Source organism: Chelonoidis abingdonii, chromosome 6 (genome assembly GCF_003597395.2).
Source record: "Chelonoidis abingdonii isolate Lonesome George chromosome 6, CheloAbing_2.0, whole genome shotgun sequence".
Lineage (NCBI taxonomy): Eukaryota > Metazoa > Chordata > Testudines > Testudinidae > Chelonoidis > Chelonoidis abingdonii.
Window position 1 is genome coordinate 49,721,854 of NC_133774.1, and position 26,647 is coordinate 49,748,500.

The 26,647-nt window shown below is 40.9% G+C and overlaps 1 protein-coding gene across 4 annotated transcripts in view; it reads left to right on the forward strand.

Moving 5' to 3' along the window:
- Window positions 1–26,647, forward strand: part of FAM169A (family with sequence similarity 169 member A) — a 244,951-nt gene that overhangs the window by 19,186 nt on the left and 199,118 nt on the right. For all 4 annotated transcript variants that reach the window (XR_012656092.1, XM_032763550.2, XM_032763551.2 and 1 more), the window contains 9 exons: window positions 7,567–7,704; window positions 9,957–10,056; window positions 11,055–11,140; window positions 13,210–13,381; window positions 18,613–18,792; window positions 22,907–23,035; window positions 23,234–23,346; window positions 25,382–25,436; window positions 25,801–25,939. Coding sequence is in view for 3 of the 4 variants with exons in the window: in XM_032763550.2 (XP_032619441.1) it covers window positions 7,570–7,704; window positions 9,957–10,056; window positions 11,055–11,140; window positions 13,210–13,381; window positions 18,613–18,792; window positions 22,907–23,035; window positions 23,234–23,346; window positions 25,382–25,436; window positions 25,801–25,939 (1,109 nt within the window). In the remaining variant the exon portion in view is untranslated. The remainder of the gene's footprint in view (window positions 1–7,566; window positions 7,705–9,956; window positions 10,057–11,054; window positions 11,141–13,209; window positions 13,382–18,612; window positions 18,793–22,906; window positions 23,036–23,233; window positions 23,347–25,381; window positions 25,437–25,800; window positions 25,940–26,647) is intronic.

Below are 26,647 nucleotides of genomic sequence, written 5' to 3' on the forward strand. Positions count from 1 at the left end.
TTCTCTGCAGCTTGAGGTCTTCAAACCACAATTTTGAGGATTTCAATAACTCAGTCATGGGTTAGGGGTTGTTATAAAAGTGGATGGGTAGGGTTCTGTGGCTTGCCTTGTGCAGGAGGTCAGACTAGATGATCATATTGGTCCCTTCTGACCTATGAGTCTATGATTTGATAAGAGATGGGAAAACAGAAAAGCAATTGAAAAGCAGACATTTAAAAAAAGTGGAAAGACCAAGATACAAACAAAAGCGAAGGGCAGGTAGATAAAATGGAAAGTTAAATGAGGGAGCCATTTGTTAATTTCTTATAAATGTTCCTGGAAATCTTACTTTGACAGCAGTTTGAATCTGTGACTAAATCATGGCTGTGTTTTTAAAGATGGAAAACAATTCTGTGAAAGAGGTGACCCTATCTCTTCTCTTGGATCCTAGTGTCTATAGGTACCAGATATCACCTTCACCTACGTTTTGAAAAGCTTGATTTATAGATTACCTTTGAGTCTCCTGAGGGGAAAAGAAGGGGTCTTGTCATATCACATACCTTTCCAAATGAAAGCACAGAAGTGTGCATAAGAGAGACCAGAAAGGAATGGGGAGATATTTGAGATGTAAACCATGAATTTTGTCAGGGAAAAGTTCTTAGACCCTCCCAGAGAAATCTTGATTGCTCATATCTGAAAAAGTCATATAAAGAAGCCACACAACTTGGCTTCCTTCCAAGAGTGATCAGTTGGTTAGCAGTGGTAGTGGTAGTTCACTGCTTGTGGAAGCTCTGGATGAAACCTTAAAAATGAGGTCTGCTCTGTCCTATGTGGTGCTCTTTTGGGATTGTAACTGCTGGCCTATTGTACCTTGAGGAAGAGGCATAAGTTGACACTGCTTTCACTGGTGACAGCTGAATCAAAGTTTCTCCTGAGTGTTGAGAAGTTGCTACTGCCACTCCTGCCAGCACAGTGGCCAACTTTCACAGGGTAAATAAGCACCCTGACTTCCACAATAAGCCAAAAATCAATCTAATCTCATTTCAAAACAAGGCCAAAACAAGCCAGTCCTTAAGAACTCCAATACTTTGTGACTAGATCACCCTGACATGCAGTCTGGGACTGTGATGGGCCCCCTGTGCAACCCTGACTCTCCCCCAACCCCTTGCCCCTGCTTGCTCCTAGCCCATGCTTGCCAGGAGCTGATTTCTCCCACCCCCACCTCCCAAAAAAGGCAACAAGCTACAACAAGCAACTTGCAAACTAATTAAGCCAAAATCAAGCCCAATTTCTGCTTTTTTTTTTTTTCTCTTGGGTTTGGCATATCTGACTGTACTTCAGCTGCCAGGTGATTTGTTAGTTATTTTCTCCCCCTTCCCCTCTCACCCAGTTGCCTCTTAGGTCCAGTTTATAGTAACTGTAAGCTGGTGGGCTCCCTCACTGCTAGTGCATCAGATAAAACTCCCAGCTTCAGAATTTCAGATTTTTTTTTTTTTTTAGGGATGGGTTAATTTCTTAAAATAAAAAATCTTATGTAAATTAAACAGATAAACCAGGTCTTGTTTTCTGCAGGTCTCTCTCTAACTGAGCTGTTCCTTGACCTTTTAGCTTTCAGGTCACCTGATCCCTGGCCTCAAACTCATCATCTGGGAGGAAGATAACTAGGCAACTGCCTTAAAGGACCAGCTGACTCTGTGACACTACTATACAGGAATAGTTTCAGTAGCAGCTGTGAGGTGTCTATTATTTGCTATAGCCATTTCTACAATTACAAAGATAACCACAAAATAAGATTTTTTTTTTTTTTATTTTGTAAATATCTGGATTGAGGTTTTTTGGTCCCATTGAAAGGACCTTTTGCTGTGTTGCCAGTATCTTGTGTTGTAAAGGTTGTGTGAGTACCAATAAAGGAAATCAATCCCATCACTTGGGATGCAGATAATTAGGCGCAGTTGGGGCTAAACCCAACTCCCTTATGTGGTGGGATGACTCTTTGACAGTAACCGTAGAGGTCTAGGCTAGCACATGATTGCTAGGCTGGCACAGGTGCCTGTATTGAGGAGGGAGGGAGTAGGGGATAGAGAGTGTTTGTATGACATTGAGAGTATGGTGCATGTGTTGGAGTGAGTGAGGAGCAATGGGATTACAGAGGAAATGGTTGGCACAGGCAACAGAGTAATTGAAGGAACATAGTAAGTACCAATACAGATTAAACCAATGGTCTGTCCTATTGCGTGTATATATTTTTAAAAGCCTGTTACGTTTACATAGTACTCAGGTTTCATTGGCCTTAACTTAAACCTGGAAAACCTAATTATGAGAGATGCCTGCTGAAGGATGCTGGGATTTATTAGTATTTGAGAATGGTGCGAATGTGAGACTAGTGGAAATGAATGCATAAAACTATAATTCCTGTGATGCATGGACATTGAGATATAGGCGTCCTCTCTCTTTCTCTCTCATTCTTCAGGAAGAACCACAATCTTTCATTTTTCTCTTCTTTTTTTGAATTGTGGTAGTGCTCAAAGATCCTTACTAGATTAAAGTCTCTTTGTGTGAGGCGCAGTACAAATACACAGGATGGACGCAATTCTTGACCTGAAGAACAGTAGCAGACTAGCTGACACATCAGATATCCACCAGGTGTGGAAAAACCTGAAAGATAATCAGTATTTATTTAGGAAAACTGAGTTTTATAGATTCATAGACTTTACGCAGGCCACAGAATCTCACCCACCCACTCCTATAATAAACCCCTAACCTATGTTTGAGCTATTGAAGGCCTCAAATCATGGTTTAAAGACTTCAAGGTGCAGAGTGTCCTCCAGCAAGTGACCCGTGCCCCACGCTGCAGAGGAAGGCAAAAAAAACCCAGGGCCTCTGCCAATCTGCCCTGGAGGAAAATTCGTTCCCAACCCCAAATATGGCAGTCAGCTAAACTCTGAGCATCTGGGCAAGACTCACCAGCCAGATACCCAGCAAAGAATTCTCTGTAGTAACTCAGATCCCACCCCATCTAACATCCCATCACAGGCCATTGGGCAGATTTACTGCTAATAGTCAAAGATCAATTAATTGCCAAAATTAGGCTATTCCATCATACCATCCCCTGCATAAACTTATCAAGCTGAGTCTTGAAGCCAGATACGTCTTTTGCCCGCACTACTCCCCTTGGAAGACTGTTCCAGAACTTCACTTCTCTGATGGTTAGAAACCATCTAATTTCAAGTCTGAACTTCCTGATGGCCAGTTTATATCCATTTGTTCTTGTGTCCACATTGGTAGATTAAATAATTCCTCTCTCTCCCTGGTATAGGGCTCAGATTTTTTGGGTCGATAGCTGATGGATTCCTTCACTAAGTAGTTGCTGAACCAACAAGAGGGGAAGCCATTTTAGATTTGGTTTTGGTGAGCAGTGAAGATCTCCTAGAAGAAATGGTTGTAGGGGGCAACCTTGGTTCAAGCGATCATGAACTAATTCAGTTCAAACAAAACGGAAGGATAAACAAAAATAGATCTGTAACTAGGGTTTTTGAGTTCAAAAAGGCTAACTTAAAAAAATTAATGCAATAGTAAGGGAAGTAGATTGACTGAAGAACTTATGGATGTAAACACAGAGGAGGCCTGAAATTACTTCAAGTCAAAGTTGCAGAAACTATCAGAAGCCTGCATCCAAGAAAGGGGAAAAAATACAGGCAGGAGTTGTGTAGACCAAGCATCTCAGGAGGTGATTAAAAAAGGCAAAAAGCCTACAAGGAGTGGAAGAGGGATGGACCAGCAAGGAAAGCCATCCTATTACTATTACTCCAGTTTACAAGGTCATCCAGATCTTCCTGTATGATATCCCTGGTCCTTCTCTGTATTGGCAATACCTCCCAGCTTTGTCATCCTGCAAACTTTATTAGCACACTCCCACTTTTTGTGCCAAGGTCAGTAATAAAAAGATTAAATAAGATTGGTCCCAAAACGATCCCTGAGGAACTCCACTAGTAACCTCCTTCCAGCCTGACAGTTCACCTTTCAGTATGACCCGTTGTAGTCTCCCTTTAACCAGTTCCTTATCCACCTTTCAATTTTCATATTGATCCCATCTTTTCCAATTTAGCTAATAATTCCCCATGTGGAACCGTATCAAATGCCTTACTGAAATCGAGGTAAATTAGATCCACTGCGTTTCCTTTGTCTAAAAAAATCTGTTACCTTCTCAAAGAAGGAGATCAGGTTGGTTTGGCACGATCTACCCTTTGTAAAACCATGTTGTATTTTGTCCCAATTACCATTGACCTCAATGTCCTTAACTACTTTCTCCTTCAAATTTTTTTTCCAAGACCTTGCATACTACAGATGTCAAACTAACAGGCCTGTAGTTACCTGGATCACCTTTTTTCCTTTCTTAAAATAGGAACTATGTTAGCAATTCTCCAGTCATACGGTACAACCCCTGAGTTTACAGATTCATTAAAAATTCTTGCTAATGGGCTTGCAATTTCATGTGCCAGTTCCTTTAATATTCTTGGATGAAGATTATCTGGGCCCCCGATTAGTCCCATTAAGCTGTTCGAGTTTGGCTTCTACCTCGGATGGTAATATCTACCTCCATATCCTCATTCCCATTTGTCATCCTACCATTATTCCTAAGCTCCTCATTAGCCTCATTAAAGACTGAGGCAAAGTATTTGTTTAGATATTGGGCCATGCCTAGATTATCCTTAACTTCCACTCCATCCTCAGTGTTTAGCAGTCCCACTTCTTCTTTCTTTGTTTTCTTCTTATTTATATGGCTATAGAACCTTTTACTATTGGTTTTAATTCCCTTTGCAAGGTCCAACTCTACATGGCTTTTGGCCTTTCTCACTTTATCCCTACATGTTTCTGACCTCAATAAGGTAGCTTTCCTTGCTGATCCGCTTTCCTTGCTGGTCCATCCCTCTTCCACTCCTTGTAGCTTTTTGCCTTTTTTAATCACCTCCTGAGATGCTTGGTCTCACAACTCCTGCCTGTATTTTTTCCCCTTTCTTGGATGCAGGCTTCTGATAGTTTCTGCAACTTTGACTTGAAGTAATTTCAGGCCTCCTCTGTGTTTACATCCATAAGTTCTTCAGTCAATCTACTTCCCTTACTATTGCATTAATTTTTTTAAGTTAGCCTTTTTGAACTCAAAAACCCTAGTTACAGATCTATTTTTGTTTATCCTTCCGTTTTGTTTGAACTGAATTAGTTCATGATCGCTTGAACCAAGGTTGCCCCCTACAACCATTTCTTCTAGGAGATCTTCACTGCTCACCAAAACCAAATCTAAAATGGCTTCCCCTCTTGTTGGTTCAGCAACTACTTAGTGAAGGAATCCATCAGCTATCGACCCAAAAAATCTGAGCCCTATAATTACTAGCACTTGTCCTCCAGTCTATATCTGGGAAGTTAGTCTCTCATGATCACACAATTCCCATTCGTATCTACTTCATTAAAAACATTAAAGAGGTCTCTATCCATATCCAGATCGGATCCTGGTGGTCTGTAGCACACCTCAAGCACTATCTCAGGGGAGTCTCTAGTAGCTTTCTTCCCCAATGTGATTTTTGCCCAGACAGATTCTCTTATCCCTTCTATCACTTCTTATTTCTTTACAGTCTACCTCATCACTGATGTACAATGCTACTCCACCACCTTTGCCTTTATTTCTGTCTTTCCTAAACAGCACATACCCTTCAATACCTGTACTCCAGTCATGACTACTATTCCACCATGTTTCTATTATCCCTACAATATCTGGTTTCGATTTCTGCACCAGTAACTTTAGTTCCTCCATTTTATTACCTAGGCTCCTCGCATTAGTGTACAAACATCTTAATTTTTGCTGTTTGGCTTTGCTCACATTCTTTACCCAATTAGGCACAGACATTCTACTGCCAGTATCACCTATTAGACTGGTACCTACACTACCCTTCCTCCTTATGGCTGTATCCTTTCTTACTTTGTTTTCTTCCCTATCAATGTTAAAATCTGGTGTGGAAATTACCTGGACATCTCCCAACCATCTCCCCCAAATTCCTAGTTAAAAGCTCTCTTAATCGGTTATGCCAGCCTCCATCCTGGAAGTCTGTTACCCTCCCTACTCAGGTAAAGTCCATCCTGAGAGAACAGTCCTCTGTCCATGAATACCTCCCAGTGGCCATACATCTCAAAGCCCTTCTTATAGCACCACTGCCTGAGCCATCTGTTGATCATCATAATCTTGTCACACCTTTGTTTCCCTTCTCTGGGAACAGGCAGAATCCCACTGAACATCACCTGAGCCTCTGTTTCCTTAAGCATCTTCCCCAGCCTGGCATAGTCTCCCTTGATACGTTCCAGCAATAATCTAGCTGTATCATTTGTTCCCACATGAAAGACAGTCAGTGGATTCTTTCCTGCTGCTGTTAGGATCCTCTTCAGCCTCAGATCCACAACTGTATCTTAGCACCTGGCAGACAGCACAACCTTCTGTTCTCTGGATCAGCACTGGTTACAGGCCTGTCTATGATTCTCAGTAAGGAGTCCCCAGTCATGTAGACCTGCCTTTTCCTGGTGATGGTGTGATTCTCCGGTCTATCCCCTGTTCTTTCCACGAGTTCTTGGGAAGAACCTTTAAGAGCCCTGGTGAGTGCTCTTGGGCTAGTGAAGGGAGTGTTAAAGAGTGAGAAGGAGCTTTTTCCTTTTTTTTTTTCTTTTCTTTTCCTTTCCTTTCTGACTCCTGTCACTGATATTTAAAAAATTCTTACTGTAGGTACTGTTGCTGTCTGTTTGGAGAGCCAGCTCCTCTAAATGCAGGGCTTCCCATTGACAATTGGCAAGGAGGCATGCTGCTGCCTGTAGTGTTGATTCACCGTAGTTGAGGGACTAGCGGAAAAGTGCAGGCAATGGCAATTTTAGGAAGAGGACTTCAAAAGAAAATACACAGACCCCTAGGAAGTGAAGTTGAGTGCACCAGTGGTGCAGTCAGTGAAACAGCCAGGTGAAAGCAGGCAAGGAAGCCCCCCAATATCTGTGCATGTCCTTTAGACCATGGACAAATGTCTACAGGGATCCACTGGCCAATCCCCTTCTCCCTCCTTCACCGGTGCATAGGTAGGATACATAGGCCATGTTGTGGGAGGCTGAAGCAATGAACAGATGTGTGGAGAAGATTCTGTTTTTACCAACATCCATGCAGCACCCTCTGTACAACTATTTTACTCTGGTTAGGTGAAGTGATGAAAGATTTGGCTCTTTATGCATCTGTTGTACTTTATTCAACAGCAACTCAGTAAACATTGTATAGAAAAAGAAAGCAATCATGTATTAAATTAACCAAATTGTGCTGGAACACACATCACCTTATTCTGCCCAAATAACATTTGGAAATAAAAAATAAACCCATTGTTTGGGGTGGTTGTGACAAATTGAATGAGGCTGTGATTCATGCTCCTTGCTGCCAGTACAATTGAACACGCTTCCCTTTAGAGAAGAAGAGTAAATTCATTCTAATGTTATGTTTAATAGAACAAGATAACTTCAGGCATATACTGTGTGGTATCTCTACAATAATATATGCATGTTCAATTTTTCAAGGGGATGGCATTCCCTGTGGACATGTTAGATAATTACAGTCATGAAGACTTGGAGAGTTCTGCAGAAGACTACATGTCTGATCTTCGTTGTGGGGATCCAGGGAATCCAGAGTTTTTGTCTCTTGTCAGCAACATCAAAGTAAGAAAGAGAAAAATGCAGATAAATCCAGTCTGTCTACTGTGTTAAAATGAATATTTAAATAAGTATTATATTTTCTATATGTTTCTATCCTTTTTAAACTGTATTTTTATTGTACTTTGGAACACCAAAAAGCACATTATTTTATTCCAAGTGAGATCTTTGTGTCAGCCACTCAGATTGTTGGATGATGAATCTACATATATTGAACAATTCTCTTCATTTTAAATCTTAACTGGTGAGTCAGCAAACTCTTTGCTAGAATTATTCGCAGAAATGCACATGCATAAGTTATGCTAGCAGTTACTACATTTAATTGGTCATTTATGCTTCAGTTTTGCAAAGTGATCTGTTTGGGTGGACCTTTAATCCCAGAGCCAGTCCCACTGACATCCAAAATGGTGTCTATATTGGATGATTTGTCCTAAAAGTTTCCCTGTTGCCATCACTTCCGCTTTACTGGTGGAGGCACTAATTGAGACCGGATGCTGGAATTTGATGACCTGACCCACCTTATCGCTTAGCCTGTCTTTTTGATGCAGTGGTCAAAATCGGATCTGCCTATGCTGGCACTCCCACTTGCTAGTATCTATGGTAACAATGATGTGAAATTTTGACTAAAGAGTCTAGAATAAGTGAGGCCTAAGTGGGAGTAGGGGTTCTTACTTGCAGATCGCTTTCCAGGAGCAGAGTTTTAGGCACTTTGCTCTAATCATGGTTAAGTGCTGTGTGCGTAAAAATAAAAATTCTGAGTCATAGCATACCATAAGCTTTAAACTGTTTTATAAGCAAGCAAATCTTTCTCATGGTCTGAATGCCTAGTTGTTTGTTCATCACAGAATCAGTGCTAATATATACATTAAATATTAGAAATACTTGAATTTAAATAACTTCAGAATCCTTTTGATGAAGATATTGAACTTGCTAAAACTAAGTGGTTCCAGTTTCCATATGTTGGTGCCTTAATGCCAAATTTTGGTGCTCAATTGAGCATTTGGATGCTGAAGTGCCTATTTTAGCACCAAAATGTGGGAAGTGTTCACCTGTTTTAAAAGTGACCTGGTCTGCAAGGGAAGACAATTTGGGTTTGTGTATCAGGCATATCAAGTTTTTTTTCTTTCCTGTTTCCTGGAAGTCTTTATTAGAAGAGTCTGCAAAATGTATTTGAGGCTTTCTTAGCCCTTAATTGAGGACGAGATATTGAATCTTTAATCAAGACAGCTTGCCTTCCTGTTGCTCATATAGCTTTTGAGTCAAATAGATATGAACAGAAATAAAAATGGCTTCCCCTCTCAGTAGAGATTCACTTCCTTGGGGTCAAATCATAATGTTAGGCTGAGCTTTGTTCAGTGCAGGGCCTAATGGTAGGGAGAAGAGAGGGACATAGGTGCTATACGCCAACTTTGCATTCCACTGTTCTCTGGCACAAGTTATACAGCCAGAGATCACCCCATCATGCTCGTGATCAGAAGCTATGAAGGGTGTTAACCAGTGGAATCCCCAGCTGGTCACTTAGGAGATGTCTGTGCTGCAAAATAAAATAAGATAAAAAATATATATATTTATATCTGGTGGCAGAGAGTCTCAGAGCCTGGGTCTACAGACTCAGGCTCACAGAGCTCATGCTACGGTGCTAAAAACAACAATGTAGATGTTGCCGCTCGGGCTCTGAAAGTCACCCACCTCCCCCAGCTTTCAGACCCTAATATCTAGCCTGAGTGGCAACATGTACACTGCTGTTTTTAGCTCCATAGTGGGAGCCCAAGTCTGTAGACCCAGGCTCTAAGACTCACTGCTGCAAGTTGGTTGAATTTTGCAATGTGCATGTACCCTGAGGCCAAATTTAAGTCTGGCCTATTAAAATTGAGGAAATGGCCCAGACTATCTGATCTCATAAACCTAATAGTTCTTCAGTGATTTATAGAATCATCCAGGAAAAAGAGGTAGACAAAGTGTGAATTCCTCCGATTGTTTTTTTGTTTGTTTGTTTTAATAGAGGAAAAACTTTTTAAACTTCCTTCCTCCAACATGCACGCACCTTTGGTTGTCATCTTTATAAAGAAGATCTGTAATATAAAGAGGCAAAACAGGGCCAAACTCAATTGGTGGGAGTGTTCTTTTGGGTTTGCAGGTCACCTTTAAACACCCAAGTTTGAAAACTGGGTTTGCTTGTCCTCTTTAGCATGCTCTATATATTTGACTAATGCTATATTAGCAAGAGTCCACTGAACCATTCTAAACTCTTGTTTCAGATTCCTATTAGCTTGTCAACTGTAGGCTTCGTTCCTCTTTACGGTGGAGATCAGACACACAAAGTTCTTGCTTTATTTGCACCTGAGGACTCGCTCACAGGTTTCATTTTAAAATTCTAATCTAAATGTTGTAGCATTTGGCTTTTGTGGCAAATACATGTAACCAATCCTCTACTCATTCCATGCTACCTTGCAATAACTAATTAGCTTTTTCAGCTTGAATGCAGTGTCCATACATCCACTTTCAGATTGTTGTTAATTTCTGTTGTAGATTCTTATCCACATCTCAATAAGTGTGAAATTACTATGCCAATTGGAGTGGAACCAGCTAGATTAAATTTGGAAGATGTGTAACAAAATGAAAGACGGTGCCTTCCTGATTTAATGTGCATAATAATTAAATGCACCATGTACTTTCTCTTCAGTTTTCTCCTCTCTGGCTTCTTTGATACCCAGCTATCCTCCCCAGTTCATCCAAAATGAGGCTACTAAATTTATCTTCCTCTTCTGTCAAGCAGTAATTGAGTCCCTCCACTGATCTACGTACCACTTCAAGCCCCTTTTAGTCTACCTGACAGCTGACATCTCTTACTGCATTTACTTTCCAGTCCTCCACTGTGCCAGTCTCAATGCTATGCTTGTCGCCTTCTCCCAATTCTGTCTCTGAATTTTGCCCATGCCACTCAAGTACAGAATGCCTACCTCATCCTGATCACCATCCTACCACCCTCTCCACATTCATCTCCCTTGTTGAGATTTACTTTTTCTGTGATGCCCACAACTGAACCAACATTTTAAAAAAAAATAACTCCACTATTGTTAACTCCTCTGGGTCCCGAGCCTATCCTGTCTCTTCGCTTACTGTCCTTTTAAATCATCATCTCTTCAGAGCAGGGAATGTCTTTATTTTGTGGCTGTACAGCACTGAGCACATTGTTTTTGCTAAAGAAAATAACTGCATTAATGTGCTTCTTACTACAGCTTAAAAGACGTCTTTTATAACTTGGTAACTATAGCTGTATAATAACTTTAGTAAATATCTTAAGTTTCAAAATGTCAAGATCACTAACTTTTTATATCCATTTTTTTCCTTTCAAGCTGTAGCCTTGTATCTTGCTGACCAATGGTGGGCCATCAATGATATTGTGAGAACATCTATCCCTTCTAGAGAGGGGCTTCAGCAGGTAAGGAGCTCCAGCATTTATATCTTAACAGTTTTTAATCTTGTAAGGACCACTTCATATAAATTTAATGAGGATAGTTAATGATCTGATATGTGCTGTACATTTTGATTTGATTTGGAAATTAATCTAATGGTGCAAATAAATAGGTAGGCCATCTTGCGTAGTGGGAGCATCAATAGAGATTGAGGAGCTGGGGCTCTTTTCACATCTTATTTTTCCATTTAACTGACCTCTTCAAAACAACATTGCTCTTGTGAAGCACTCTCATGTGAAAGATACTTTGCCTCTAATGGTTTAAGGGCTACCTTCTCAGACTCGTGCTGTCTGGGACCCTGGCAATTAGGCACCTCATGGGAGTTGTGCATTGTACTACTGGAGAAGCTTGCCGGCTCACCCTTCCCTTTTCTTTTTTTCCTCTTTAAGTTTGTTGTCAATTGTTAGAGTACCTTTCTGCGGGAGAAGGTTGGGGATGAGTTAAGTGAAATACAGGGATGGTGGCCTGCAGTGTTGGTATGGGGTTTGAGGAAGTCCAGATAAAGGACATGCCCTACTGTCATAATTAAGGCTAAGTTTTAGTCATGGGTATTTTTAGTAAAGGTCATGGACAGGTCACAGGCAGTAAACAAAAAATCATGGCCTGTGACCTGTCTATGACTTGTATTATATACCTGTGACTAAATCTTGGGAGGCAGCCTGGGAGATGCTGCAGGTGCTGGGGTGGGAAGTTTTGGAGGGGCTGGCACGGTCCCTACCTGGCTCTGCGGCTCCCTGGAAGTGACTACATCCCACTCCCTCAGCTCCTAGGCAGAGGCGTGGCCAGGCAGCTCTGCACTCTGCCTCTGTCCATAGTGCTGGCTTCGCAGCTCCCATTGGCCGAGAACTGCAGCCAGTGGGAGCTGCAGGAGTGGTGCCTGCAGGTGGAGGCAATGTGCAGAGCTGTCTGGCTGCACCTCCACTTAGGAGCTGAGCACCACTTCTTGCGAAGCCTCCCCTCCGACCCCGTAAGTGCTGCCCTGAGTTCCCTCCCACACCTAAACTCCTGCTGCAGAGAGGCAGCGGCCAGTGCAACTGGCGCAAGTGCTTCCTGAGCGGCTCAGTTGGCCCCCAGGTCAGCCATACTGGCCGCTGCAGAAGTCATGGAGGTCCCATAAAGTCACGGAATCCATGACCTCTGTGATAAACTTGCAGCCTTAATTACCATTCATCATCAGGCTTATATAACTTTTGTTAAATCATAGCTATTGCCTGTGTGTTCTGAAGCATATAAGACTCTAATTTTGCAGCAGGGAGTCCAGAATATTTCAGCATTGCCACCACAAGCTTTTTCCTCTTTGCTGCCCCCATGTCCAGTAGAATCCATGCAGTGTTGTTGTTCACTGCATTCAGCTTCTCCTGTCTGTGCTTGTTAAGTCTTACATTTCCATATCAGAGACCATTCCAAACTGGAGTTTAATAAAACTTTGCTGCTGCAACAAGTGCTATTGCCTTTGACCCCTTCAGCAGATCTTCAGTCCTTAATGGGAGAGGGGCAGCGCACAGGTAAATCTAACTCTGACATTTCTGTGTGACTGCTATACATCTATATCCAACAATGATGGAGACGTATGTTATGTGGGCCTTCCCAGAAGATCTGAGCGCATGTTCTTTGTAGCACTCCAAACTCCTGCTAGCCTGCGAAGACTAAGACTAATTGACACTGAGCTCTCGTATTTGGCGAATGTTTCTTAAAATCCAAAAATATTGTGTTCATTTAAATTTTAAAAAACAAAAATAAAGCCTTTAAATCATTAGAACATGTTTTTAATATTAAGGTGTGCAATGCATTTTATCTGATCTCTCTGATTTTATACACTGCCTGTCACCATGGCATCTGAGCTCCTCTCACCGCTCAAAAAACGATAGGCCTGATCTTTCAGAAGTGCTGATCATTCGCAGCTCCTGCTGACATCAGCTAGAGTTGTGGATAGTTAGCACCTCGGAAAATAAGCCCCCTAATGTCTAAGCTTCAACTAAATTGATGTTGGCCTTTTAACTGTTGCACATTTAAATGTACTTACGTATTTCCATAGGTGAAGACTCTTGGAGAGAGGGTGGTTCTGTATGTTTTGAATCGAATTATTTATCGCAAACAAGAAATAGAGCGAAATGAGATCCCCTTCCTTTGTCACAGCAGCAATGATTATGCTAAGATTCTGTGGAAAAAAGGAGAGGCCATTGGGTTCTATTCTGTTAAACCTGCAGGTAAAAACATTTAAGTATTTTTTTTAATAAAGCAATGGAAAACCAAACTCTTTTATCAGAACTTTTAAGCTGCACTAATGTGTGTGATTGATACATGAACCTTTTCTTGAATTCTTAGAACAGACAAGGTTTTGGGTAAAATTTTCAAAAGTGACTTTAGGTGCTGAAATCACTTACGCTTTTTTTTTTTTTTTTAATTTTCCCCATAGTCTTTTTAGTAGCCATTATGCCCAGGACTCCAGGTTTCAAAACTTTTGCTTTCTGCACACGCTCCTTCTCAGTCAGCAATGACCATCAACACTGTCTTTACTGTCACAGCAAAACCCATATCATGGCAAGGTGCAGTATCTGCTGCATGTTCCTCAGTTGTACCCAAGAAGGATGGGAACTTAGTCTTAAGAAGTGCGTAATGGAAAAGGCCTTGAGGCTGCAGTAATACCTAGGCCAGGGTGACCTCTCCCATACTTCAGCTTGACTCAATAAGGTGTGTGTCTCATGCCACGGGGTCCAACTCAGGAGCGAGGGAGTCTACCCCCACATATCTCTTGTGGGGTCTTGTCAGGAGGACAGGGAGTGTTTTTATAAATATAAGGCTAAATCCTCCTCCAAATCCACTTAGAAGAAGTCGAATAGAGCCCTGCCTAAATTGAACAAGTCTTCTAGCTCAATCCATGAGAATTTAGAATATCCTAAGTTTCAGGGGCACGACGAGAAAGCCCACAAATCTAAGCCTCTGTCGGTACTAGACCACAATTTGGCGACATTAGTGTCCATGGTACCATCCATTGTCAGTTGGTCTGGAAGCCTGGCTTCAAACAGTGTGCTCACCAAATCAGCCATGAACACACTAGTAGCTGTTCCCACCAAATTAATATCATTTTGGCTATGGTGGAAGACTCCATGCCAAGAATGCGTAGGCATGCCATTCCTTTCCTCCTCATTGGACAGGATGATCATTACAGATACCTCTGTGATGGGTTTGGTCACAGAGACCCCCTTGGGACTGTCACCTGATGTGCTGAAACTACCTCGGAGCCCATTTTCCCTGCCAGCTTGGGACTCCAGAACCCTGTCTTGTTGAGCCAGACACTCTACTCTGCTCCAACATAGACGCGGGGGCTGAATCACGTCCCCAAAACTGCAGGCTTTAACTGAAAACGACTCAAAGCAGGTACTCCTACCTTCAGCACCCAGCTCCCAATGGGATCCGAACCCAAATGAATCCATTTTACTCTGTATAAAGCTCATACAGGGTAAACTCATAAATTGTCCACCCTCTATAACACTGATAGAGAGAGATGCACAGCTGTTTGCTCCCCCAAGTATTAATTACTTACTCCGGGTTAATTGATAAGCAAAAGTGATTTTATTAAATATAAAAAGTAAGATTTAAGTGGTTCAAAGTAACAACAGACAGAACAAAGTAAGTTACCAAGCAAAATAAAACAAAACATGCCTAATATAGTAGGAAACTGCATACAGGTAAATTTCACCCTCAGAGGTGTCCCAATAAGCTTCTTTCACAGACTAGACTCCTTCCTAGTCTGGGCCCAGTCCTTTTCAGACCAACGTCATGGTTTATGGCTTGTGTCCAGCAATCACTCCCACCCCCTTAGTTACAGTCCTTTATCCCAGTTTCTTTCAGGCATCTCTTTGGAGTGGAGAGGTCATCTCTTGAGCCAGCTGAAGACAAAATGGAGAGGTTTCCAGGGCCTTTTATATTCTCTCTCTTGTGGGCGGAAACCCCTTTGTTCTTCTGTGAAAAATCACAGCCACAAGATGGAGTTTGTAGCCACCTGGGCAAGTCACATGTCCATGAATGATTCCATTTTTTGCAGGCCGGCGCCATTGTTTACATGTTAGTTTGAACATTCCCAGGAAAACTCAGATGTGGATTGGCGTCTCCCAAAGTCCATTGTCAGTTAAGTGTTTCTTCATTGGGCACTTACTGAGAATAGTCCTTTCTCAAGAAGCTGACCAAATGCTTCACTGATTGTACTTAGAATCAAATACATTGAAATACAAGAACATAGCCAATATTCATAACTTCAAATACAAAAATGATACACACATACAGACAGCATAATCATAACCAGCAAATTACAGCCTTTCCATAGGCACCTTACTTGACCTATTTTCTACAAGATTTGGTGCAACTGGTCACAGTTCATGTCAATAATGTCACAACATCCTTGTTAGATTAGGCAGCTCATACTGGCAACCACACAGCACAAAGCACTCGATATCTCAAGAGTCCAAACAGAAATCTCCCAAGCTGTCTGCCACTGTAGCAGAAAGTATTCGGGATCAAGCTATAACTTCTCAAAGAATCTTGAAATATATCTCAGGCTGTATTTTGTTTTCTGTCCCTCTCACTCATGGGGTGAAGGTTCATTCCACAAGAGCACAAGTGATGTCTATGGCATCGCTTCAAGAAGAACCTCTACGTGATATTTGCAGTGGCGTTCCATCAACACGTTTGCGAGGCATTATGTTTAGTACAAGACTCCTCTGCCGTTACATCCTTTGGAATGGCAGTCCTTGCTTCTGCTCTGCCATCTGTATCCTTGCACCCTCTTCCTACTTGAGTACTGTTTGCAGTCACCCACATTGGAATACATATAGGGACCAGTACTCAAAGAGGAAGTTACTTACCTTTGTAACTAGAGGTCCTTCATGATATTTGGTCCTGATGTGTATTCCACTACCCGCCCTCCTTCCCCGCTGCTTCGAATCATCTTTTGATTTGTGGTAGAAAAGGAACTGGAGAGGCAATCGGTCTGCCCCACTCCAGTCTCTTCAGTTGGAGACATGAGGAGAGTGAAGGTGCATGCCAGACTGACAGGCACTGCTTTCAGAATTCTCTGGCTCTGGGTGCATGGTGCACATGTGTACCTCACAGTGGAATACAGATAGGGACCATATGCCTTGAAGAACCTCCAGTTATAAAGGTAATTAGCTGCTTCTTATAGCCCCATAACTCAAGAGGCAGAAATCTTGTCCAGTGTTCTACCCTTTTAATACTGAATATGTACAGTAGTGCTGCATGAAGACACACATGAGGGTCATAAGGGACGATATTTTGCACAGTTTAATGTATTTTGGATAGGGTCAGATCAATCTGGTGAGGGTGAAATTCACCCAGACTGTGGAAGTTACAAACATTAATGCTGTATTGTGCACATTTAGGGTCTGATCCTACAATTCCTGTGTGCAGAACTCCAGTTGATCTCAGGGTGGCTGCAGGGTCAGGTGTCATTATTGCTGTTCTTTATTTGTGTGTATTGTGCTAATGCCTAGGACCCCAGTCACAGACCATGACTCCATTGTGCTAGGTGCTGTACAAACACAGAACAAAATGATTGGTCCAAGGGGCTTACAATTTAAGTAGCATCTTTCTATGTCATTAACATTGCTTTATAGATAGTTCTCTCATTTTTTCTCACTGCTTAAATATACATTGTAAGTTCTCTGTGATTGTTTCAGAACTCGATTTCATTTTTCAACTTTTGCTGAATTAAATCTAACTTAATTGTAAATAATTTGTTGATCACACTGACAGCCCTCCTTAAATAATAGAATATCTAATTTTGGGCCAAAGTGGTATGATCTGACATCCTAACTTTATCCTAGTAGAAGGTTTTTGGATTAATGTCAGTGAAATTCGTGGTGAATTGCAACTATTGTACAGCTAAGTGCACCAGAAGGGTTTTATGCCTTCCTCTGAAGCATCTGGCCTTGTCCACTGTCAGAAACCTGATATTGGGCCAGATGGGCCATTGATCTGTTCCAGTATGGCAATTCCTGTGGGGAAGGTAATTGGCAGATGGCATGTCTTTGTTCTGTTTATCAATATTATGCCTTTATGAACATATCTATGAAATTGCTCAGGTCCTAATAGAGCAATTTTCAAGCTAAAAGTTAAGCCAATACAATGATCACAAAAATGACTTTGGGGCTGAAATGTTAGTACTTTATTCTAGTTTCTGTACAACTGATTTTATTAGATTCTGAGTGATGGAGGAGTGTTTATAACAAATATTTGTTCCATATACATTGTGGCAATTAGATCATGCAACTACACTTACTTTTCCTGTTGTTCTACCATTTATTAATCCTGAGCTAATAAACATCCAAGACTATTTGAATATGAAATACTGTTATACTTCATGGTTTTTTTCCTCTTTCTGTGGCGATAGACTGAGATGTAGTCCAGTGGTCAGACCACAGGTCTGGAACTTACTACTGTTTTTCTAATTTCATCTCTGATGTGGACTCACTGTGTAACCTTAAATAACTTAATCTCTCTTGACTGAGTTTTTCTTGCTTTGCAGATGATAATAGCAACTGACCTCACAAAAGTATTGTGAGGACTAATTAATTAATGTCTGTGATGAGTGCTATATATGAAATTTGTGTTGTTATTTTACTTGGATTGTAAACTCTTTAGGGTAGGGACAATCTTTTCTGTGTGCGCACAGGGCCTAGCACCATGGAGTTCCAATCCTGCCTTGGGACCAGTATTTACCACTGTAATACAAATCCAGAAAAATAACATTTATTACTCTGATACCAGTGAGTTCATGGTTACCTTTCAAGAATTTTTCAACACTAAAATTGCTTTGTTGTGTCACAGTGCACCTGTTCATAATTATAATTATTATGTGTAATCCATGCTATGCTATGAATGGAAAAATCCCTTCTTACAAAATTTTGCCTTGACTTCAGCATTATTGATGTTCCGTAAAAAAAATTGGGGGGGTTGATGATTTGTGTTTCAGTTCTTAAATGAGAGCTGACTTCCATACTTATGGGTTTGTTTTTAAACATTTTTTTTTAATATATGTAAAAACAATATATTTGGATTGAGCCTTTTGGCTTTTTCTTCCATCTTTTCACTTCATTCTCTTTTGCAGATTTCCTCAAGAAATAACTCAGCAGGATTCCAAAGTGTGCCTTTGCCTTACTCCCTTCTCCTCTGTAGCCTTCCATTCTTTGTGCAGCAGTAGGCCACTATACCAGACAAGCTTTCTTACGTTGTGTTGTCTGCTGTAAAGCCGCAAAAATACGAAGTTGGCCCAACGAGCCAATGAGTGGCTGAATGTGGCTTCTGTGTGTACAGTACATCTATTATCATCAAGATACAGTAAAAGCCAAGCCACTATATGTTGATCTAAAACTATGACAAATCAATGATGAAATACTGATGCATGGTTTTTCCATGATTTCAGGAAGCATATGTAGCTCCTATCTTACCCAAAGCTATCAACTTCCAGTGCTGGACACAATGTTTGTGAGAAAGAGACATCGTGGGAAAGATTTTGGGTTAATGATGTTGGAGGATTTTGTGGATTCCTTTACTGAAGACACACTTGGTCTTCGCTATCCATTATCATCTTTCATGTATACAGGTAAACTCTGTAATTTTTTCCTGTCCTATCCACTCTGGCTTTCTTTAAACTTCCAAATAAATACTCCCATCTCAGTTCAACATGGAAGGAAGAGATTAAATTTCTTAACGTGACAAACTTTAAATAAATATAAAATATGCTGTTATTCAATGAACCTTAAAAAGTCAGATGGAGAATGTGCATGCTGCTTTATTTTCTTGTAATCCTTGAATTTCTATTGGTTAATATTATATCTACGGCTGTCAATCGCAGTTAACTCATGCGATTAACCCAATAAAATTAATCACGATTAATCATAGTTTTAATCACACTGTTAAACAATAGAATGCCAATTGAAATTTATTAAATATTTTGGATGTTTTCCTACGTTTTCATATAGTATTCTGTGTTGTAATAAATAATATACACTTTGATTTCAATTACAGATATTTGCATTGTAAAAATGATAAAAGAAATAGTATTTTGCAATTTACCTCATACAAGTACTGTCGTGCAATCTTTGTCTGAAAGTACAACTTACAAATGTAGATTTTTTTTTGTTTGTTACATAAAACTGCACTCAAAAACAAAATAATGTTAAAACTTCAGAGCCTGCAAGTCCACTTAGTCCTACTTCTTGTTCAGCCAGTCGCTCAGACAAACAAGTTTGTTTACATTCACGAGAGATAATGCTGCCCAATTCTTATTTACAATGTCACCAGAAAGTGAGAACATGTGTTCGTATGGCACTTTTGTAGCCGGCATTGGAAGATATTTACGTACCAGATATGCTAAACATTTGTATGCCCCTTCATACTTCGGCCACCATTCCAGAGGACATGCATCTGTGCTGATGACGCTCGTTAAAAAAATAATGTGTTAATTACATTTGTGACAGAACTCCTTGGGGGAGAATGATGTCTCCTGTTCCATTTTACCTGTATTCTGCCACATATTTGATATTTCTGTGGGCACCAGAAAAATCCTGCTCTCTCTGGAATTGCAGATATACTTTGCTGAAAGTGCTCTGCCCAAAATAAGTCCATAATGCTTTTCCCCTTTAATTTTAAAAGTAACAGAGGTTAGTTTATTTTAATTGCGACATTAATTATTATTAAATAAGGGGAGGGGGGAGGTTTGCTGTCTCTCATGTGCTGGCTTGTTGAGATCTCATCACAGAGGTGAACAAGAATCCAAACTGGTGAAATAACTGAAGTGTTCATAGGTGAGATACAAATATTTACAAGCTCTGAGGGCAAATGTTACCCAGAATGTATGTGGAGTAGGGAGAGAGGGTCACTGGTTGCTGAGGCTGTGATATGTCCCAAAGCCAAAATATGAGGGCAGTTTAATAACATGTGGAGGCTCTTCTTGCACTCCCACAACAAAGCACACTGGCTGTGGGAGTCCTCAGGGGTTCCTGTCTACTCTTTACTGCCAGGGGCAATTTCCAGATATGGTGTAGGAGCCAGAACACACACTCTGTCTCCTGCCCCCTCCCTTACCTGCAGGGATGAGCCATTAGGAGAGGGCCAGTCTTCAGGGACAGCACCAGAAATAGTAGCTGATCACTTTGAGGAGGAGAACTCACACCAGTAGGAATGGTGACAAGTGATGCCAGCTCTCCCCACCTATTGCTGGTAACAATGCCCTCTCAGCTTTTGGTTAATGCTAGTAAGGCTCAAAGAGGGAGTGATGGGGGCCATATAAATGGATAGTTGCTAGCCTCCTTTTTCTCTAGATGTGGGGGATACCTGCCGTGGTGTGCTTCCTTCCCAATGCGTGCTATGGTGGAGTTGTGTGGAAAGTGATGTCTAGTTTGAGTTAGATGAAATATTCACAAGAGGATTTTAAGAGGAGAGGGGAGAGGGAAATGCCAAAGGTTAATGGTGAGTGCATTGTAATAAACAGTGCTAAAGACAACTCCTCTGCATTCCCACAAAGTACTTTTACATGGGTGCTATTGGGAACATCAGTTGGTAGAATCCGTTGGCTGCATGTGCTATTCATGAGCGTATCCCTGATATGTAGACAACTTTAAATCCATGTTTGGTTTAAAACTCTCTAGAAACAAATAACCTTGTAACTTGCACATAAACTGACAGGTAATATTATAAATTAGGATTCATTTTTGAAAGTTGGGATTCAAGGATATTTTTTTATTGAGGAAGAAATTTTTCCTTGCACCTTGTAGTCACAAACTGGCATAATAAGTACAGTAACTCCTTGCTTAACGTCGTCCTGGTTAATGTTGTTATGTTGCTGATCAATTAGAGGACATGCTTGTTTAAAGTTGCACAGTACTCCTGTATAACGTTATTTGGCAGCTGCCTGCTTGGTCTACGGTTTGCAGAAAGAGCAGCCTGTTGGAGCTAGCTGGTGGGGGCTTGGAACCAGGGTGGACCAGAAGCCCCCCATCAACTCCCCTAAGTTCCCAGTGCAGCAGCTGCCCAGCAGGCCCTCTGCCTTGAATCTGCTCCTGGGAGTCTCCTGCTTGCTGTGCTTGGTGGTAAGGGGAGAAGGGGAGAGAAGAGGGGTGCTAGTGTCAGGGTATTCCTCTCTCCCCGCTCCTGTACCCCATCCCCACAGAATGGGGGGGAAATGACACAACAAGGCTCAGGATGGAAGGAGCTTGCTGCTGTCTCAACTTGCTAATCTACTTAAAAAGGCAGAGTATTTAGAGTGGGGTCAATGTACTTAAAGGGGAAATGTGCGTCTCTCTCACACTCACACACATGGTGTGTCTCTGTCTCTTGCTGCCATGCTGTCTCCTCCCTCCATATGTGCTGCTTTTGTAGAGTGTGAGGCTACATTAACAACAATGTGTTAACCCTTGAGGGCTCAGCTGAGTGTCAATTCATCATTTAGCAGTAAGACATTCCCTGGGAAATATCCCAGCCTCTAACTCCACCACCTCAACCAAGCTTCACAATCACATTGCTGTGTACAGTATTAAATTGTTTGTTTAAAACTTAGTGTGTGTATGTGTAGTGACAAAGTTCCTCCTCTACCTTGGTAGGTCCTGTGCTTATTGGCAGATTTTGCTCACCTCAGTGATCTTCCCTACGGTCTGGATCAACTTCTCCTGTGTCTGATCAGGAGTTTGGAGGTTTGGGGGGAACTTGGGCCCACCCTCTACTCCGGGTTCCAGTCCAGAGCCCCGGATTGCAGCTGTCTATAGTGCCTCCTGTAACAGCTGCATGACAGCTACAACTCCCTGAGCTACTTCCCCATGGCCTCCTCCAAACACCTTCTTTATCCTCACCATAGGACCTTCCTCCTGGTGTCTGATCCTGCTTGTACTCCTCAGTCCTCCAGCAGCACACCCTCTCACTCTCAGCTCCTCGCGCCTCTTGCTCCCAGCTCCTCACACATGCTTCCTCTCCTCTAGCCTGACTGGAATGAGCTCCTTTTTAAACCCAGGTGCCCTGATTAGCCTGCCTTGATTGGCTGCAGGTGTTCTAATCAGCCTGTCTGCCTTAATTGGTTCTAGCAGGTTCCTGATTACTCTAGTGCAGCCCCTGCTCTGGTCACTCAGGGAACAGAAAACTACTCATCCAGTGACCAGTATATTTGCCCTCTACCAGACTCCTGTACCCCACTGGTTAGGATCTGTCACAGTATATATAATTTAGTCTTTTGTCTGACAAAAAAAATTTCCTGGAACCTAAGGCATTAATTCTTTATGGGGAAATTGGATTTGCTTAACAGCGTTTTGTTTAAAGTAGCATTTTTCAGGAGCATAACTACGTTAAGCAAGGAGTTACTGTAACTATTCTGTAATACCCAAAAATGCTTCCTAGAAGACAGGAAAAAAACCCTGCAGTACCTGCCCCCTTAACCTTGCAATCTAAATTTAAGACATAGTACAGTGATGGAAGATGATAAATAAGAGGACGGGACTGAGTTCTAGATGGATGAGGATTACAGAAATGTTATCATATAGTTACTCAGGTTAGACATGTGCACATCTTGGTAGTTAAGTTCCTTTTTGTTTGTGATGTATTATAAGTATGATAAAGTAGAAGGTCAGATTATAATTGACTCAGTAGGATAGCGTTTGAATAAATTCTTAAGCTGAGTTACAGATGTGCATACTGTGTGGTGTGGTTTTGTTTTATTTATGTTTCTTCAGCTTGTAAGCAGTATTTTGAAAAGTACCCAGGGGATCATGATCTTCTATGGGAAGTTGAAGGAGCAGGACACTGGTTCCAGAGAACACCTATTACCAGTGTATTGCAAAGAGAAACACTCAAAACTACAGGTAAGGATTCTTTGGAAACAGGACCAGAAAACTATTGAAACTTGAAAAGTAAAGTTACATTGTACAGTGTCTACAATAACTTTTGTAGACAGTCCCCATTGTGAACAATCCCCACAGAAGGCATTGGAAAGACACCAGCTAACTTCATTATTTAAATTGTATCTGCACTTTTTTTCTGTTGAATTTTTCTAAGAGCAGGAGCCTCTCAAAAAGAAAACAGCAGTTCCCAGACTGAGGAGTGTTTTCTGCCATCTGCCGTGGAATCTGAAACGGGAAGTGAACAAAGCACAGAGATGGAAACACAGCTAAGGGTAGGTATACACATTGTTTTCTTTATACATAAAAGCCAGGAGATTTTACAGAATTGTATAATTTATATCGTCATATTCTTCTGGTTTCCTTAATTACTTGTTCTGTAAAATCTTTTACGGAAGAGAAAGAGATGGGTCTCCATATAGGAAGTTATATATTTTTTAATAATCCATTTTTAAACTTCTAACTAGAGAGCAATGATACTGGATAAACTTTTGGGAAAAATATAGATGATTCCTAGGAAAATGATTATAAAATCCATGAATTTAATAAAAGTGTGTCCTCTTGTTCATTACTCCTGCTTTATCCTCCATTTTCCCATGCTTATCTCCCTCAGTAAGTCCTTTTAGGAATCCACCTTGAACTTCTAGTATCTCTTCAGTGTTCTCTGGGCCTAAGAGCCTGGACTATATCTTTTTTTTTTTTTTTTGAAAACCATCCAGTCTATCAAAACCCATGACTTTTTATCAGGTTACCCTTGAAGACAGTTGTGGCTTCAATGAGAAAGCCAGAAACATCCTTACTGTGAAATTTTGTTGTAGTAATCATTTTAGCAGAAACAACGGATTAATGCACTTTTACATAAGGTTGTTGGATGCAGTCATGTATTATGCGGGAAGGAGCAGTGGGATATTTAGTTGCTGTTAAGGCTTGCTGTGGTGGTGAATTAGGAATTCAAGCCCTACCAAATGAGTCAAGTCATCTGTGCCCCTGCCCAAAAGTTGGAGGGGAAAAAATAAATGCATCTAGGGTGACCAGATGTTAAGGGGAAAATATCGGGACCATCGCAGGGGGTGGTTTTGTTTTTTTTTTCACACTCATCCGTCTGGGAGTTCAGCGGCAATTCGGTGGAGAGCCCTTCAGTTGCGGATGGTCTTCAGTGGTATTTTGGTGGTGGGTAATAAACCTTGCTGCCAAAGACAGAAGCACCCGCTGCCAAAATACCGCCAAAGACCATCTGCGACTGAAGGACTCTCTGCCGAATTGCCGCAGAAGACCAGGAAACAAAATATCGGGACAGATGGTGTCCTGACCGTACTCTGGTCGGGACGCAGGACAAACTCCTCAAAATTGGGACGTCTGGTCACTCGAAATGCATCCAATGTCAAAAGCCTAAAATACTTTCTGGAGGCCAGAATCCCTTCCAAAATACTAGAACTGACTTTCTCTCTGACGACTGCATTATCAGTACAAAATTCTGACGATTTAGGAGTAGTGTAAAATATTAATGTGGAAAACAATTCGCACGTATACCTGTGTATTACATTATTTTTGTCTATAAAAACACAAGGAATACTGAAGTGATTATAACACTAATATATAAACAACCCCCTCTATTTAAATTTAATTAACGTTCTCTCAAATATCAATGTATTACAGAACTCATTGCAACCCATTGGGTCTTGCAGCAGAGGTCTTTGGGGTTGGGTTGGAATTGCAGCAAAGCAGGTGGACATGGCTTCCTTTTAACACTAGTTTACCTAAAGTAGCTAATCTAGGACAATTAATCATAGGTCTGTTTTAAAAACAAGAAGCTTATACTCCTGAAAAATTGTTGTAAAAATAGATTTGTGGGATTGGATGCTTATCTCTTAATGACTGCAGATCTAGTTTGGTCCTGAATAAAAAGACAACTCATTTACCTGCTGGCTCTGCAGACTACACCTAGAATCTAAGGCTGAAGCTCTGTTTTAGCCAGCTTGCCACATCATCACCAGTAATAAAGATTTATTAATTTGGTTGATTTTTCTTTTACTAATCCCAAACTAGATGTTTGGGATAGTAAGAATGTGTATTAGTCACTAAGAGAGTAGATCTGATTCTAAATTCACCCAGTGAGCTGATCTCTTTATTGAGAAGATACCATTTTTTCACTTAACTTCTTCATCTGAATGTAGTCAGTCTCCCAAAGACCAACTTTGAATTAAAATTCCAGAATGTATCTGGGAGTTGGGAGATGAAGGCATTTCAATCAGGAGAACAGAATCTCCAGTAGTTCAGACTTTTAAAGTACAGTATGTTTTTCTGCTTTAGGTTGATTCTCAAAAAGGCAAAGACATCCTAGATGCCCATGCAAGCACTTCTGAAGGTAAAAATAATGTTGAACATCAGTGTTATGGTGCTTATGTTTTAGAGTAATGGCCCATTTTCACCATTACTTTTAACTTCTCTGTGCCTTGATTGGATAAAAATGGATAAAATACTAATGCCTCTTTTAGAGGTGTTTTGAGGTCTAAACAATGTTTGTAAAGTACTTTAAGATCCTTGGATGAATTCTAGTATTATAAATTTATTTTGGTCTGTTTAAAAAATATCTCATAATGAAATGCTTTTTCAGTTAGGCCCTGCATATGCCTACTTCTATGAAAAATACTCAAGTTATTCTCTTACTATGTGCAGATCCATTAGGTATGCATATTCTTTCATTTACATTCATTCTTTGTATCTTTAAGAGCTTGATGTTACACCCGTTTCCACTCGAACACGAAGCAGTCATTTAAAACGTCCCAGGATAGGAAAGAGGAGCCAGGAATCTGAAACTGAAACTCCTTCAGGAGAGGATGAAAACCTTCTTTGGATATCAGGAAGCAGGTAATGTGTCACTTTTCATTTTGCAGTTTCAGTGGTGTCAGAGCTGTGGTGTACCTACTCATGTGGTACAGGCTATTTCCTATCCCATTAGAAAGCAAAACTGATATACCCTCCCTTCCCCTGCTTTAGTCTGATTTGCTGATTACTTTAAAAACAAAACTCTAGTGGGGAAAAGCAAGCTGCCGACTCTGAAGTGATCATAACAAAGTAATGGTTTGTGTTTCTGTATAAACTCAGCAGATATTGGGAACAATATTAACACCACCCTGGTGACTAGTTGCATATTCAGCACTTTTTATGGTACTGAAATCTTCAAGAATCTGAGTTTAAATATACATCACTGTGACAATGTTCTCTGAGGGGTGTGTGTGGTATTTGTAAAATGGGAACATACAGAGCTTTTTGTATTCTGATTTATAGCTTGTATGGTACAAAAACTCTTGAAAGGCCACTAACACCCTGAAATATTAATTGCACAGACTCCCATGGAGAATGTTAGTGTTTAATTTAAAAAAGCAAACACAAAAATACTAACCCCCCCTAACTGAAATGAAGAGAATTTTACTGGTTAGTCTCTGAAACTTGTTTGGATTGGTAAAAGGTATAGACTGATAGAAAGAAAATTAGTTGTATTCTGTTAAAACTGCATCTCTAGTGGAGGCCAGGGAAACAAGAGGCCAAGTCACTTCATCATAGTAATTGCAGTGT